The 17,339-nt window shown below is 37.7% G+C and overlaps 1 protein-coding gene across 2 annotated transcripts in view; it reads left to right on the plus strand.

Moving 5' to 3' along the window:
• Positions 1 to 17,339, plus strand: part of LOC123868392 — a 127,576-nt gene that overhangs the window by 57,079 nt on the left and 53,158 nt on the right. For both annotated transcript variants that reach the window (XR_006796639.1, XM_045910899.1), the window contains exons 4-6: positions 4,196 to 4,346; positions 5,201 to 5,345; positions 13,230 to 13,359. Coding sequence is in view for 1 of the 2 variants with exons in the window: in XM_045910899.1 (XP_045766855.1) it covers positions 4,196 to 4,346; positions 5,201 to 5,345; positions 13,230 to 13,359 (426 nt within the window). In the remaining variant the exon portion in view is untranslated. The remainder of the gene's footprint in view (positions 1 to 4,195; positions 4,347 to 5,200; positions 5,346 to 13,229; positions 13,360 to 17,339) is intronic.

Genomic DNA, 17,339 nt, shown 5'->3' on the forward strand with positions numbered 1-17,339 from the left:
TGTATTCTGTAATATTGAAAACGGGCGTAAGAAAATCACGACGTTTGCCTATCCCTAAGATCTAATCCATACCAGAGTGAACTAAAGTGAGTGAACTCTCGGTTTGATCCTGAATCGACGATGTCAAATATTAGGCTATGGGTGACGTGAAATCAAAGTAAAATAGTCATAGCCTACTTACAGTCAAATGTAGACCGTAACATTTGACGCCTGCCCGTGACGTCGATGTTTTGTTGCAATTTCTCCAACTGTCTTGAACTGTGTCCATACTTAATGGCATATTTACTTCAAGTTTCAATGCTTATGTTATTCAAAGACTCCTAAAGATTATAACCAAGCGCAAATATATCATAGATAAAAAAGTCAGTTAACTATAACAATAATATGTATAGTTCAATCAATGAGGTCTTCCGTATGTAGGTACATGCCGGCCTCTACATGTTTATTTATTAAACGTGATTCGCAAGATAAATGTTTGCTCGAATGTTTTGCTTCTGCAAATATGGTTGTCGCTTGATAAACTCTCCTGTTACAGTTTACATAGGATTGAGTTTCTTTTATTTATAGCTTAAAGGAAACAATTAATTATAAATAATAATTATGTCATAACAATTTTATATTAAACATACCTAAGTTGGCTAAGCAACGTTGACATAGGTCCAGTCTATTCTAAGCATAGGTCAGTAAACCAACCTTCGCCACTAACGTCAAGCGATTGAGCGTAGAAGCCAATTAGAGGTCAAGGGAACCAATGCCAGGTTTGTGGAGTGCCATAGTTATCCTTTATAGACAAGCGCGCTTAGGTGAACATAATCCTCACAGGGATGGAAAGATCCGTAAAAGAACCAGAGTAACCCATTGGGTTATGAGTCGCAGTATATATCGTGGCACATAACCCGAAGAACTTATAGATGCTTGGATGACGACCTATACCTGGCGCAGTGGTAAGCGCTGTGGTCTTATTAGTGGAAGACCCCGAGTTTGATTCCCGGTAAGGGTTTAGAATTTTATAATTTCTAAATCTGATCTGGTCTGATAAGAGAACTTTGGCCGTGGCTAGTTACCACCCTAGCGGCAAAGCCATGCTGCCAAGCGATTTAGCGTTTCGGTACGACGCCGTGTAGAATCCAAAGGGATATGGATTTAATAAAAACTGCCATATCCCTTCCAGGCTATCCCGCTTTCATCATAGACTGCATCATCACTTACCACCAGGTGAGATTGCAGTTAAGGGCTAACTTGTATCTGAATGGAAAATTAAAAAAATACGCTGCGTGTGCGGCCGTCCACTAGGTGGATGCCGATCTCTAGCAAAGCGCTGGGAACCGTAGGGCACAAGGTGATGTACCCCGCATACATCCCTGCAAGAGTCTTATGTCCAGCAATGAAAATCTACCGGTTGAAACCACGGAAAATCGCCTCAAGTGTTCTCTGTTATATTTCAACTCCTGTCAGAGTTAAAAACTAATTTAGTTCACTGCAAAGTTTCTCTTTGACAAATTTTCGAGAACAGACGGCAATCGTTCTTAGATATAAAAACTTATTGCTGCAATTGCAATTAGCGCATGATTGCGTTTATTGCCACAAGCTTTTACCCGCGACTCTAGCTACAGACAAACGTGTAATTTTCAAGGACAAGACTAATCAATTCTCTACCCGTCGTCGTATTGCTATTAATAGATTAAAATTAATTAAATACTAAGTTTTGATAATAATTGATGATTCCACTACGTGACTGAGTACACCCACCAAAATTCTGTTTATTACATAACCCATCCATCCGTCCATCCATCCATCCATCCATCCATCCATACTAATAAATGCGAAAGTGTGTCTGTCTATCTGCTAGCTTTTAACGGCCCAAACGTTTCACCGATTTTTATGAAATTTTGTACAAAATTAGCTTACGTCCCGGGAAAAGGACATAAGCTACTTTTTATCTCGGAAAATGAAAGAGTTCCCACGGGATTCTTAAAGGCCCATCCGTTTAACCGATTTATATGAAAGCTACAGAGGTAGCTTGCATCCCGGAAACTGACATTTTTATCCTGAAAATCAAAGAGCTCCCACGGGCTTTTAAATACCTAAACCCACGCAGACGAAGTCGCGGGCTTCATCTAGTCGTTTATGAAATCATGACAAATAGAAACAAATCACGACTTTAGGTGCGTACAATCTTACGTCAAACTGAATTTTACATTTATTTTAGAAGTCAACTGACGTAGGTCTGGCCAATGATTTCTGTTGTATTCAACCACATAGCTGTGATGATGGAATAATGATGAAGTTAGATTGGAACACTGCAACATATTGTCAATATTGATTAGGTTCATGTTTTGCACGTATGTCTAGACTAAGAGACTAGAAAATGTCTAGACTGTGTAAAGTGGTTCCAAACTTTAGTTTTCAACTTTTGAAGGAGCAATCTAGGATTATAGTATGAACTAATTTTCTTAATTGGTTCAAGACTTTAGTGTTTTAGTTTGTTGAGGAGACGATTGAGTCTTGTTCATTAATTTTCGCTCTATTGACAACTTCCCAGTGTGCCTGGGTGCTGCTGGTCCCTTTTGGAGGAGTCCGAGGGGAAGAGCCGTATTAGGGCCGGTGCGGCCCGGTAACATGGCTAATAATAATTTCTCTTCGGGGATATTGTTGGCTGTGGCTAATGACCTGGCAGGGGAGCTCCGGGCAGTCTGCAGTTGTCGCCCACGGGGTCCCCAAGTAGGGGACCTTGACCTTGGCAGACGTCGCTGCTTGAATCGCGGTAGATTGCTTCGGTGTTCTCGTGACCCAGGCTTTGAATTGAATTAACCGCTGATCAAAGATAGACGCGAAGTGATAATAATTGCATTATAACTGACTTGTCACTTCTCCGATTTTAAAGGCATCTCATCTATACTAATAAATAAAATTGGAGTGTCTGTCTGTAATTTCGAAATAACTACCGCATATTAAGGTCATATGGTTATTTGAACGATACTATAACTGAATCACACGTTTTTAAAAATTTTGTCTGTCTGTCTGTCTGTTTGAAAAGGCTAATCTTGGGAACGGCTGAACCGATTTTGACGGGATTTTCACAGACAAGTAGAGAATTGACCAGGGAGTAACATAGGCTACTTTTTTAACCGACTTTCAAAAAGGGAGTTCTGTTTTTCTACCTATGTACACCGAAATCTCCGAGAATTCTGAACCGATTTGCGTCATTTCTTTTTTAATCGATAGAGGAACTTTGCGACATTGTTTCATAAAAAATTTGGAGTCCAACTCCTCAATCCTGATGCTGCAGGGGATCTGACCAATCCACGCGGGCGAAGCTGCGGGCATCAGCTAGTAAAAAATAATTTTGCAAGGATATAAACCGCTCGTATACCTGATGCCTTCTCGTTTTACAAATAATATTATGTATGACTCTTCCCTTACTTTTAGGTAATCTCGCCTGCAAACATGTCGTTTACAACATGCGAGTATGTGTGCCTTTTCGACATGCTCCACCATTTCTAAAGATCGTAGTTACGGTCTTTACGGTCTAACTCCTGTACATTGTATTGATCTGAGCATGAATATTCAATGCGAAAGTTTACAGTTCGGATTGACGGTTATTGTATTTAAATTGCAAATACCAGTCGTTCGTTCTTTACTTAGAACTGGGCCTTCCTTATTATTGAGATGCTATTTCTGAATATGAATTTAAACTAGCTTGTTACAATAATAAACAAATTCTTGTTGAATGAGGAAATCATTGGGCGTTGGAATGGAATGCAAAATCGACAAACTAAACTTCAAAAATATTCCACTGTACTAAGTACTTCGGAATAACTTACAGGCTTAGATCTATAAAACGTATATCCATCCGCTCTGATTTAAGAGAAATATCCCTACAATCTACAACATACAATCGTAGTTTGGTTCTCATTTGAATATCAACCAATCAAACTCAATGTGTAGACAAGTACTAGAAACAAATATCCGTCTGTGGTTTCCAGATTTCTGTAAAAATGTGTACTTTGAAAATCACACAGACTCAAAGATTTCCAAACAAATCATAACAAACAGTTATAACGAGACAGGAAGCCAATAGTCGAGGTTCTTTATCCAGGATTTCTTTTTCCGTCCCAGAATTCTTCTGCTCTATATTTTGTCTTGAATGAGTAATTGTAGAAGCCTATTAATTTGTGTCTCTCTTTGTTCTCAGATGGGAGCAGGCGCGAATGGACCAGGCGGTCGGCGGGCCCTCGAGCTTATCCTAAGTGGAGGGCTCAAGTCCTTAGCGAGACCGGCGAAGCCAGTCAGAAGAGCTGCTTCCAGAGACTCGGTCTTATCACAACCTCAACCTTTGCTAGAAGGTAAGCATACGCGAAGTGTTTGCTAGAAGCTAGGAGCTTAATCATACATTTGCAAGAACATTCATCTAAATATCCATACTAATATTATAAATATGGTGATGGATAGTGATTAGTTAAGCGCCGATATTTAAAAACATAAAAGAAAACGTAATACAGATACATCATGCAATGAAACCAGTCCGTACGAAGCTTCAAAACAATAAAATATGACCTCACTTCACTGCTTTCACCCGCACTTGGTTTAACTTTCCAAAAGTTATTTCTTCTCTGCGATTGTGGTAATCCTCGTGATTTATTCGTATAAGTAGCTTTTACATACAACTTCGACTCTAATAACCATAATATATTACCTAATCTAGACACTGTAGGTTGATTCCGAAAAACCTGCATCAATCATTATTACAATCGCAAGTGTTGTGATTAACTGAGTTTATAGTATTCTTGTTCTAACAATGCTTTGTAGCCAATAGGCAGCGAGTGTTAACCAATCAAAGGTGATTATCGTGACATTGTAGCTGTCATTCTACTGCAATCCAGCCTCTAGGCTTGATTACGGTTAAATGAAAGCTAAAGTTCACACTGTTTTGAAATCTTTCAATGCGACAAGATAATTTATAATGCGTAAAGAATTACTTCTCACGCGCCGTTTTAACTTTATGTGTCAAATGGCATGCCAAAAGAACGATTTTAGTTCTTATTTTTCAGATGGACCGTACTTTTGACATGACAATTGACCCAAACAGTTAAAGTGGCGCGTGAGAAGTTATTTTGTACGTTGTACGGACTATAAATCTATTCATCATCCCGTTTGGCCTTAGACAGTGGGAAGTTAACAATAGCATTTCTTCCGCCAGGTCTCAGGAAATGTTCAACGGTCCTCGCACTGACGGACAGAGAGAAGGCTCCGGAACCCATCAGAGCACATAATCGACTGCGCGCTCCTTCCGTCTGCTCCCGTTGTTCTTCGTTGTTGTCCCTCGCCGGCGCCGGTGGATCCAGGTGTGTTTACTGTTTATGTTGTTCCTCCTTCACCGTTGTACCACAGAACAGCGAGAAGCTGTAAACGTTGGCGTATGGCATCCTTGTGTGGCCGACACCCAATCTCACGAACGACGTTACGGAACCGTTTTTGCTCATCATTATTATTATAAATGCGAAAGTGTGTCTGTCTGTCTTTGTCTGTCTGTCTGTCTGCTACGTTTTCACGGCCCAACCATTGAACCGATTTTGATAAAATTTGGTACAGACTTATGATACATCCCGGGGAAGGACATAGGTCGGAAAATTGAAGAGTTCGGGATTAAAAAAAACCGAAATCCACGCGGGCGAAGCCGCGGGCATCCTCTAGTAAAGAAAAAATACATTTGATGTAATACAAGAGTCCTGTTTGCAATAGTGGACACGAAGCGGTTGATGATGATGCCATAATATTAGTCCCATATTTTGTATGACCGTACATAATATTATTATATGCATGTTTGGTAATTTTACGCGTTTTACTGGTTATTTTGCATTCTGATGCGTCAAGTGTCAACTCAAGGTTAATTATTGTGTTATGACTTTGTAATACTGTCGTTATTCTATATTACGCTTTTGCCGTTTATGGCCATAATCGTTGTGTTAAGAAGTTAATATTATGATGATTATGAAAGACGTAGATATTGCTACAGTACCCTGCAGGAAATATTTTACATCGATCTGTAGAAAGAGATAGCGGTTTCGTAAAGCGTCGTCTCTATCGTTGAGACCGACAAAACGTCACATAGGTATGAGTGATAGAGACAAGGCTCTACGAAGACGAAATCTCTTTCTAATCGATATACAATATTTCCTGCCGACTAGTGAATACGTGTTCATGGGTAAGATAAGGCTGGCAATTGCTTTGCCAGGTGTAAGTCAATGTTGGACATTGTAACCGTGCTAGTACGTACCTACTCTCAAAACCTGACCCTGGTTCCTTCTTCACAACAACAACCACAACAAAGTGATCCTATAAGGGTTCCTTTTTGCTCTTGAGATACGGAACTCTAAAAACGCTATAACGAAAAATGATGCGCTGGTAGACAATCCGTTTGAACTTTGAAGTGTTAAAAACACTTTCAAAGCACAAACGAGAACGTCCTAACTTGTAAAAGATCGTTATCTCTCGTCTTTTACAAGTTCTGAAGTGTTTTTAATAAAATAGATCATAAAGTTGAAAAACAAATAGAACACGTTTTACTTTCTAGGGTTCCGTACCCGAAGGGTGCTTAAGGGACCCAAATATTAAGACTCCGCTGTCCGTTCGTCCGTTCGTCCTTCCATCCGTCTGTCAGCGGATTGTATCTCGTGAACCATAATAGGTAGAGACCTAAAATTTTCACAATATTGCCGCTTTAACTACAAATACTAAAAATTTCAAATTTGCCGCCATGTAAATTAAAAACAATTACAAAGTGTTATTTCTTGTACGATGGTTCGGAACCCTTCCTAAGCGAGTCCTACTCGCACTTTACCGATTTTTGCCATGCAGATTGTATACTTAATCTCTGAAGATTAATTTCGATGTGGAAGTGTTCAAAGTGTGTAATATTTTTCTTTTCTTTGTAATTTATTTTTTATTTAATGTATAGTTTATAAGTTTAACCCACGTTTAACCTATCTGATATTTTGAGCTAACCTTACTTTCAATTAGCAATTAATTTTTAGACGTGTCTTACGTAAAATAAGGACCGATATTTCAATTACGAATTACTTGGTAATTTTTATCTGAAGAATAAATTAGACGCTTTGACAATTTTCGTGTTAGAAATCTGTCACTATTATTTATTCGACCGTTTAATTGGGCAATTGAATTCAATAATCCTATACGTGCTAAAGCCAAGAAATACCAATTTAAGTAATGTGTGACCAAAATATTCCATTTTATAAATTTTGAGTGTCTGGCAATGTCATTTCGATACAATTTGAAGTCGAACTTTCCAATTTACAATTCCAAAATTTCAGTTCATGCAAAAATTGACTTATCTACAAGATTTAAAATGACAGATATCCAAAATGACAAAACAAAGGGACAAAGGCACTGTTATGGAATTAAATTTGTACCAAGTTTAACAAGGTGTTAATTGCTTTAAATACTTGTATGTACCTGCGTCTTCCATACGTTTATGACTTAATGAGACGAGCCAAAAGGCAACTATGCTCTTCTGGAGAGGGACAAGCTATAAGCAACGGTCCCCTCTGCTAGAGTATCAGGCCATAGAATAAGTGGAGATTTGAGGTCGAAGTCTGTGCTATTTTTTGACGTATTATTTTGTCTTGTTATGCGTCGTAGAGTTCACGATAGTTAGGGAACTTGTAACGAAATGTCGAGGCTTTACCTACAGTGGCAGGCATTTTTTTTTTTAATGAAAATATTACAATAAATGTTATTATTTATATTATTAAATGGCAGGCATCATATGTTATTTATATTTGACGCTAGATAGGCTATTAAACGGCTAGTTTTCTTTGATTTCACGTCACCGCTAGCCTAATATTTGACAGATGTCGATTTCAGGATCAAACTGAGAGTTTCCTCTTTTATTCACTCTGGCAATGTCTACTCGTGAACGTGCTGCTTGATGATCGGTATAATGAACCGCATCGCGTGTCGCGTTGTATGACGAATGGGATAGTTATACAGAGGTCAATCAAAATTCCGCGGTTCAAAGGTAACTCGCTGTCTTCATTATTTTTAATAATATCATGTTTAAAAAAATATTCAAATTTTAATGCCAGCTGAGAGCGCAAACTATAGCGACATGCTTTCTTGAATTTATTATATTTGTTTACTAGCTGATGCCCGCAGCTTCGCCCGCGTGGATTGGTCAGATCCCCTGCAGCATCAGGATTGAGGAGTTGGACTCCAAATTTTTTATGAAACAATGTCGCAAAGTTCCTCTATCGATTAAAAAAGAAATTACGCAAATCGGTTCAGAAATCTCGGAGATTTCGGTGTACATAGGTAGAAAAACACAACTCCCTTTTTAAAAGTCGGTTAAAAAAGTAGCCTATTTTACGCCCTGGTCAATCCTCTACTTGCCTGTGAAAGTCCCGTCAAAATCGGTTCAGCCGTTCCAAAGATTAGCCTTTTCAAACAGACAGACAGACAGACAGACAGACAGACAGACAGACAGACAGACAGACAGACAGACAGACAGACAGACAGACAGACAAAAATTTTAAAAACGTGTGATTCAGTTATGGTATCGTTCAAATAACCATATGAGCTTAATATGAGGTAGTTATTTCGAAATTACAGACAGACACTCCAATTTTATTTATTAGTATAGATTTTATGTCAAGTTACGATCTCACAGTGCATGGTATGTAATAGGGCTTAAAACTCGGACTATTATTCGGCTCCGGACTCTGGTTTTGATGCTCAGTGTTCCAAGTCCGGAGTTCCAAGCTTCACAAAAAAAAATTGAATGTGACTAAATAATGCGTTTAGTTTTAATATTTTCCATTGATAAAATTGGAAAAGTTTTACATTATTTCATAAGTAAGTATAAAGACTTTGTGCTGTATATGTAACCGCTGAAAAACCTCAACATTCTTCTAAAAATGTGAAAATCGAAACTCCGTTATGTTCACAATAACTCCGGTTTTACAAACGAAGTTGTAATCGTTCGAAGCTCCGGAATTAGGTACACCAAACGCGGAACTCCGGAGCTCAAGCCCTAGTAGGTAAGTGATGATGTTGGCGGTAGGCTTTCGATACGTGGTACTTCTATACTAATATTATAAAGAGGAAACCTTTGTATTTTTGTATTGAATAGGCTCAAAAACTACTGGACCGATTTCAAAATTTCTTTTACCATTACTTAGAGGGATTCTTCCGAATCCGTATAGGCTATATTTTATCCCGGAAAATAGATAGGATTTTTCGTGGTAGTGAAAATTGTGGAGTAAGGCGTCGAAAAAACTGCCGTACGTTAACGATTCTCGCGAACGCTGCCTAAATGGTTAGAGATGTATGGTTGACTTCTATAGAAAAGTTGTAGAACTCAATAATGCCTACAAAAAAGTCCGCGATAGTATAAACCAAACATTTATATTTTAGCCATTATAACCACTTTTCCATAGATTTTTTTTTTCAGAGAGCTTAAAAAATAAATGTCCACCCGTGCGAAGCCGGGGCGGGTCGCTAGTCATAGATAACGTGATAATAAGAAGTGACGAATTTGGTTTACGCAAACCACTAGCACTACATACTACTTACTATGCTAGTAGGCACTATAATTTTTAGTGAGACGAGTTTGCCAACGCTTCCATTACCGGTGCGAGGTCGCTATTCTAACACTTTCGGACCCTAGCTGGAGGGGAAAAGGAAATATGTATTAATTAGTAAATATTAACGTGGCTAATATTCTTTAAAAAAAATATTTTTATCCCCCGACCCAAAAAGAGGGGTGTTATATGTTTGACGTGTCACGTATCTGTCTATCTGTCTGTGGCATCGTAGTTCCTAAACGAATGAACCGATTTCAATTAATTTTTTTTGAAAGGTGGCAGCAATTTAAATTTTTGAAAGGTGGCTTGATCGAGAGTGGTCTTAGCTATAATCTAAGAAAATCGGTTCAGCCGTTTGAAAGTTATCAGCTCTTTTCTAGTTTTCTTATAGAGGTTTTTGTGTCGGGGACTTTTTAAATTTTTCAGTGTATTATTACTGATTTCGAGATTAGTTATTTTGCAAATATATGAAGCATGAAAATAAGACCAGTATTTCCATTTACTTTTTCCGGGTCTATTAAAAAGTTCAAGATTAGGTCTGTACCAGGGACGGGCTTGCGTGAGGCGAACATGCGTTAGAGAAGCCAATATCATGAATATAATTTTGGTTACAACTTACAAGGTTCTGAAACCGAACCCCATTATTTCTGTGCCTTCCACAACCGTTAAACAAAATAATGTTTTGTTCGAACGTTTTCTGTTACTTGAAAACTGTTAAATATTTTTGTAAGTCCTTTCGTGTCATTTTAGGTCTTTTAGGTTTTATTTATTTTATTTGTTTTAATTTCAAATAAGTAATTTTTAAACACATAATGCAGGAATCAAATAAGTAGCTTACGTAATTGATTGACAAAAAAATTACTGAGGTAAGTGTACTCATAACAGTGTTTACAACTTTTGTCCTAAATTAATTAAGGACGGAACTGATTGGAACTCTGAAAACTGTCGAATAATCAAACTTTTAGCTCAAGCTTTACATAAAGTTTGATGATTTAATGAAAACAATGGTTTAATTTAACAGGGCTCTCTCCGTCACTCGTTTCATACAATCGTAGTTCCAATTTCATTTGAATATTAAGCAACCAAAGTCCATGAAATTTTGCAGACATATTCTAGAAACTAATATCTGTTTCTGTGGTGTTTTAGATTTTTCTAAAAATATGTAGTTTTAAAATTACAGGGGCTCAAAGATTTGTATGAAAATTTTTAAGACCGCGTAACTTTGAAACCGAATATTTTAACAGAAATCTGGAAAACCACAGACATAGATATTAGCTTTTAGAATATGTCTGCAAAATTTCATGGACTTTTGTTGCTTAATATTCAAATGAAATTGGAACTACGATTGTATGAAACGAGTGACGGAGAGAGCCCTCTTAAACACTATGACTCCTATCATTTGACGTTATAACACATAATAAGTACAAAGCTTAGAGGAAAAATCTAAACCAATTAAAATGTTTATCCACACTCAGGTAATGAGAAACTTTAATTGAATTAAAATAACTCGAAAACAACAAAGAAATAAAGCCAAACAAAGAAACCGGTATGATACCACATAGTACCACGTGTCCAACATGTTACGTGAGTTGTAACGACGCGGAAGTTGTATTCTGAGAGTGCGTGGATTATTTGGATGTGGTGCTTGATAAAAGCTGAAAGTTTGTAAAGGGTCCATTCCTCTTCTGTCCTTTTGTTGGGATTAAATCCTTAATTGACCTAGAGGTCCTCTACTCTATATCAGTGGCTATGTTATTTAGTTATACATACACTACAAAATCATACCATCGCTACCGGCACTATCGAAGATGGACTAAAAAGAAAACAAAGAAATCGGTATATTATGACACCATGTGTCTGAAATGCTATCAGTTACTCGTACGTTAGCGATGTGGAGTTGAAATATGTATTGTATTTCGAGAGGGTGTGGAATATTTTGAGCGGGTGTTTGATCTAAGCTGAAAGTATGGGTAAGGGTGGTTTATTATATTTAGTACTTCGAATAAGATGCTTTTGATTTACGAAATAGTTACTTATAGTTCAAAATATAACGAAGACACCACCTCCACCACCACCACAGGAGGAGGATATTAGAGGACATTTTTCGTCTGATAGGCTGAATTTATGATAAATTGTTGCTGCAAGAATACATTTCAGCCAATAGTGAGAGAGTATCGGCCAATCAGAGGTGACTGCTATCGTCACACTGTAAGAGCCTCAGGGCCCAGGGGCACTTGGCAGTTGGCGTAACGACAACCAACGAAGTGATTGTATAATAAGTGATAAGCATTGATTTATTCGATTAGGCTAAGCAGTGCTTTTACGCCTCTAATGAGCTGCACGCCACTGATTCCCACATATTGTATGGAATCGGCCTTCATTTCGAAAGTGTTGATTGTGCCATTGTCTCGAGTGCAGTAACCCATGTTAATTGCTTATATTGTCACTATACTGTGTGATCCCTTTTTGTATCTATTTTGTTTTATGACATATCTATGGTTTTATGACATTATTGCAGTATATATTTTTTTGATTCATGGCTTTCCACCAAACCATTAAGTATCTACTACAATTTCATATCGGTTTCATCCAAAGAGATTTAAGTACTTCTATTTATTTTGTTTTATGACACAACATTACTAGCTGATGGCCACGTCTTATTCCACATGAAAAATCCCGCGGGATTTTGGTTTCCCGGAATAAAAAGTAGCCTACGCCATCGTCCAGGTCTTTAAGTTAATCGCCCTTGATTTCGAATGTATTCATTGCATTAAAGCCTGAGTACAGTAACCTATGTTACTTAATTATCAACTCATGACCTTTTTTTGTTTTGTAACTAGAGTGATAGAATGGCATTTTTTGTTTTGGGTCATTGTTGCAATATTCATTATGCAAATTATTCAGTCGAATAAAATTACCACTATTTACCTTGGGAGCCTTCATTTCAAAACTCTGTCTTTTTTGTTCAATTGTAAACATTAATTTGAGGTAGGTAGTTTTTAATTTTGTGTTATAATTACGTTAATAACTATGCAAACAGAACTGTTATTATTGTTAATGGGAATTTAAATTTCAAAACTGTAATTTAGCTTATCTTTTTTGGTGAAGTTTTGATGAAAATCTTAGGAGACGGAGGATGGAACTTTTCATCAAATCACTCAAATTTAGTACAATAAACAGTTGACTTCAACAGTGTCTCGTCAATTTGTAACACATTAAGGAAGCTTTTTTATTTCATCTTCCAAAAAAACATTTAAGTATACTTGGCTAAAGGGGATACATCAAGTAGAAGCAGTTTTAGGGATCCGTACCTGAAGGGTGTAAACGGGACCCTGTTACTAAGCCTCCGCTGTCCGTCCGTTCGTCTGCGTCCGTCTGTCTGTTCTATATCTCGTGAACCGTATTAGGTAGAAAGTTGAAATTTTCACATAATTTGTATTTTTATTGCTGCTATAACAACAAGCAATAAAAATTTAAAAATGGCCGCAATGAAAAATTAAGTGTTATTTCTTAAACGATGGTACCTGAACCCTTCGTGTGCGATCCGACTCGCACTTGACCGATTTTGTTTTAGTTTCTTTAAAAATTATATAATTCTCTTATAAAGTCATATTTCATTGTCTGCAGGTATTCTCTGGATGGCGCTGGAGGTGTCTTCGTACCTACCGCCCCGATCAACTGCAAGCTGTGCTTGGAAGACGCTACGCCGGACAAAATCACCGTCATATCTGGTTGCGGCTGCTCCTTTTGCACCAGGGTATGTTTTAACTTGTTTACAAATATACTCAAGTCGGGATTTGTTAGTGTGGTCTCGGCCAATTTCGAACCCTCGGGGTGCTTCATGAAAATTATTGTTGGTCTGTCGCGGCCTGATAGACGCATGCAGAAAGACGTGTAGACTTCAAGAATGCGGGAAACAATTGTAAAGGCCCGGAACAGGTAGCTTCCTTCGCGCCTGGTTTTCCAGGTCCTTTAGCCTTCGTATTCATAAAATTACTTAGATTGGGTTTGATACTAAGTAAAAAAAATAAAATATTTTGGATTCTCATGTACTTAATAACCTATATCTTTAACTTTTAAACTTGCCTTTAAAGTGAAAACTTCGTTTCTGATGAACCTAAGAACTCCTAATAATAGACGAAACTTAAATTACATTCGTAAACAATGGTTATCACATGGTTGAGCCGTGGCATTCATACACGCCCCGGCAATTTCTCAAACTGTAATTGCTTGCTTGTATTGTGACAGTCTATTGTCTACACTCTACAGTGGCTACGTACTACTTGTACATACAAATTGTAATCTAGGTAAGATTACCATTTGTTTGTATAGTTCCCGGCAAACTACTTGAGCATTGACGCGATAGGCTGGTGAATGGCGGATGCACGCGATTGGTTGATCAGTCGGCGCGAGTGCACGCGATTGATTTAATACGTCGACTTTCGCTTCCCGGATTCGTCAACTTTCTCCCACTACGCTGTTTCAGGTCCAAGTTGTTTGCCGGGCGCTATACAAGGCTCATATATTTAAAAAAAAAATACATTCTTAGAACGTTATAATATTGACGCCCACCGCTGAATATACTCGTAGGTCTCTTGAAAAAATTTCGACAGTCCACGGTCTTGTATCCACTGTCCAGCAACGCTCTGCAATTTGCTCGTTACTTCAGATTTTGTACGGATGCCGTCATTATTCGTCATCATCATCATCATCATAATACTGAAAATCTCACTACTGAGAAGGGCTTTGGCCATCCTCGCTCGTAAGAAATCTTAGGCAAGACTTAGTTTAGAATTAAAAAAAAAATTGTTATATGTAATTGGAAAGAAAAAAAGCCTAATCATAGTTAGCTTAATACCTACGACATAATATCTAGTCTGCAGTCCGAGACCGGACGAGGTCGGCGACCCGACAGGAATAGCCGTAGAATATTAACCTAGAACTTGAGAACGCAGTCGCGATTCATTGGTCTAGATTCTAATAACCACTGATATGAATCGTTATCTAGGAAGAATGGTTCTGTAGGTGACAATCCTTTATACATAATTGTAGCTGAAAAAAAGCCGACAACCCGCCCGCTATACCCGCTGTTAACGTTATTAACCACATCACCATTATCAACCGATAAACGTCCACTCTTGAACAGAGGTCTCTTGTAGGGACTTCATACACCACAATCTTGCGCCGCCTGAATCCAGCGGCTCCCTGCGACTCGCGTGTGTCGGGGGGTCTTCCAACGCTGCACTTTTCGTGCGAGGTCGCCATTCTTGCGCCTTAGGACTCCAATAGTCCTTTTGCGGCAGTGTGCTTGCAACTTTAATGTTGTTATTTAATTTGAGGTTCTAGTAGCTCGGTTGGTTCCTCAAGGCTAATAACCAGTCAGTTTATCGTGATTACACTTTAAATTAAGATCTAAATCTAGTTTGTGGTCAGAATTTAACGAGTATAATTAGGTACGCGTACTTAATTAATTCAATTTTTGACGACCTTCACGGTGTAGCTTGCGGTTAGTAGGCAAGTATTTTATCAATCTTCCTTTCAAATAGCCGACTTCAAATGCAACTACAAAGCATAATAATAATTTTTAGGGGCCATATTTTTACAGGACGCTAATACTAACCTGCCTCTGTCCGTCCGTTCGACCGTCCGTCTGTCTATCTATCTGTCTATTAGCGGCTATAATTTTCATGAAGGCCATTTTTAAAATTTTTATAATAGGAGTTGTTATAGCGGGAATAGAAATACACATTCTGTGAACACTCTCTACCTATTACAGTAAAAGACAATCAAAAAGTGTACAATAATACCCAATTTGAATAGATAATTTGACTTTGACATTGTGGTTCACGAGATAAAGCCCGCTGACAGATAGAAAGACGGTCAGCGGAAGCTTAATATAGTGCCCGACGAACAATTTGGACCTGAAGCAGCGTAGTGGGAAAAATTTGGCGAATCCGGGAAGCGAAAGTCAACGTATCAACCAATCACGTGCACACGCAATTCGCCATCCAAACGCGTCAATGCTCAAGTTGCACTACATATAATAGGGTTCCATTGGCACACTTCGGGTACGCAACCCTAAAAAATTAAGAACCTCCTCCCCTTTTGAAGTCGGTTAAAAATATGATCCTGGTTAAATCCCGGGTATATATGTTAGAAGAGTATACTTCCTCTTCCACTTCCTTCTAACATGGCTACTTTAATTTCATAAAGAAAATCTAACAGGCAAGCCTAGTTTATAAAGGCTGGGCTGAATATCATACCGACGCTTTTGTGGGTGCATGGCACCGAAACTAGGGCAGATTTACCCTCTCTTTAAGTGAAAGGGTTAATTTTAATTGAGTTTGTTTCCAAAAGTTACACTGTGTGCCTAGCTTTTAAATTAAGGAACTGTTGAATTTCAGCTTTAGAAAGAATTTACTGTAAAGCATTCAAAAAATCATGAAGTTATTTTATTAATCCTCTGTGTAGAGGTAGCAGATTTATAAAACTGTATTAAACAACCTTACAGCTCTTATTGTTTATTTTTAAAATGACTGTCACTCAACACAGACAGATGGACAGACGAACCAGACGAAATTATTAGAGTTCCTTGTTTTGCTACGGAACCCTACAAATTGGTGTTTAATGTTGAATACAGCTAAATTACACGGCTTAGAAAAAAAAGTCTAAAATAACACGTAAAATCCCATGATGAAATGGATGGAAAACACTCGGTTTCTAAAAACATATAGGAAAACTTCATTTTTAGCTCAGAAGCTAAAAATAGGTCACATCGGATATGTAATAGCGAGAGTGGGCGTTATAGACAAACGTATACATACATATCTTTGTCTTTGAAAGTATGAAGCACAGCTCTTGTTTTGAGCTATAAAGTAAAGCACTTGAGCATAATATACTATGGTGCCTATAGTACTTGTGATACACATACGTAAGTTTGTGAGTAAACAACACTCAACTTAAGGGTCCTTTTAGATGATAGGTCTTGCATCAGTTCCGTTAATCCACCGTAAAACAAAACCCTATGGTATATGCTTAGAAACGTGTGCCCGTTATAAGAAAAATAAAAATCCGCTGTCCTAGTAGGTGGCTGTTTTAGGGTGGATAAACGGAATAAGCAGATGGACGATGGAAGAGCAGAGGATTATCCAGATCCAGATATTTATCATCAAACATCAGTCATTGTATTAGATCTGTCAGTCACTGCAGTGATTTTTGCAGAACTAATAGATGTTAGATGTGACTAATAGATCTTGAATTGATGGTAACATATCAGTTTATATGATGGAAGTTAATCCATTAGTTTGCTCCAAGAATTGGGTTTTTCAAATGTTTAGATAGGAGAATTCTTTTAATTTTTTCAACCATCGACATTCCCGCAAACCTATTGCAGGCATTATATTATGTATGTTAACTTTAAAGCTATTTTAAATAGAACCATTTTGTAAGTGACGTTAATTCCCTGAGAATTTTCTCTTGCAATTACATCTATTTATTTAATTTGTCTCATCAAAGATAATAACATAATCGAATCAGAAAATTAGCCAAAAGTTATTAGAGATAATAACATCACAAGAATTTTGATTAGTTTGATAACCGGATTCCAGAATGATGTACAAAGAAATAATCTAGAGGGAAACGTTTATTTGCATGATGCTCGCGACTTCATCCGCGTGGGTTTAGGTTGTCATGAATCCTGTGGGAACTTTTTGCTTTTCAGGGATAAAAAGTTTATCA

This window comes from Maniola jurtina, chromosome 9, assembly GCF_905333055.1.
Source record: "Maniola jurtina chromosome 9, ilManJurt1.1, whole genome shotgun sequence".
Classification (NCBI taxonomy): Eukaryota; Metazoa; Arthropoda; class Insecta; order Lepidoptera; family Nymphalidae; genus Maniola; species Maniola jurtina.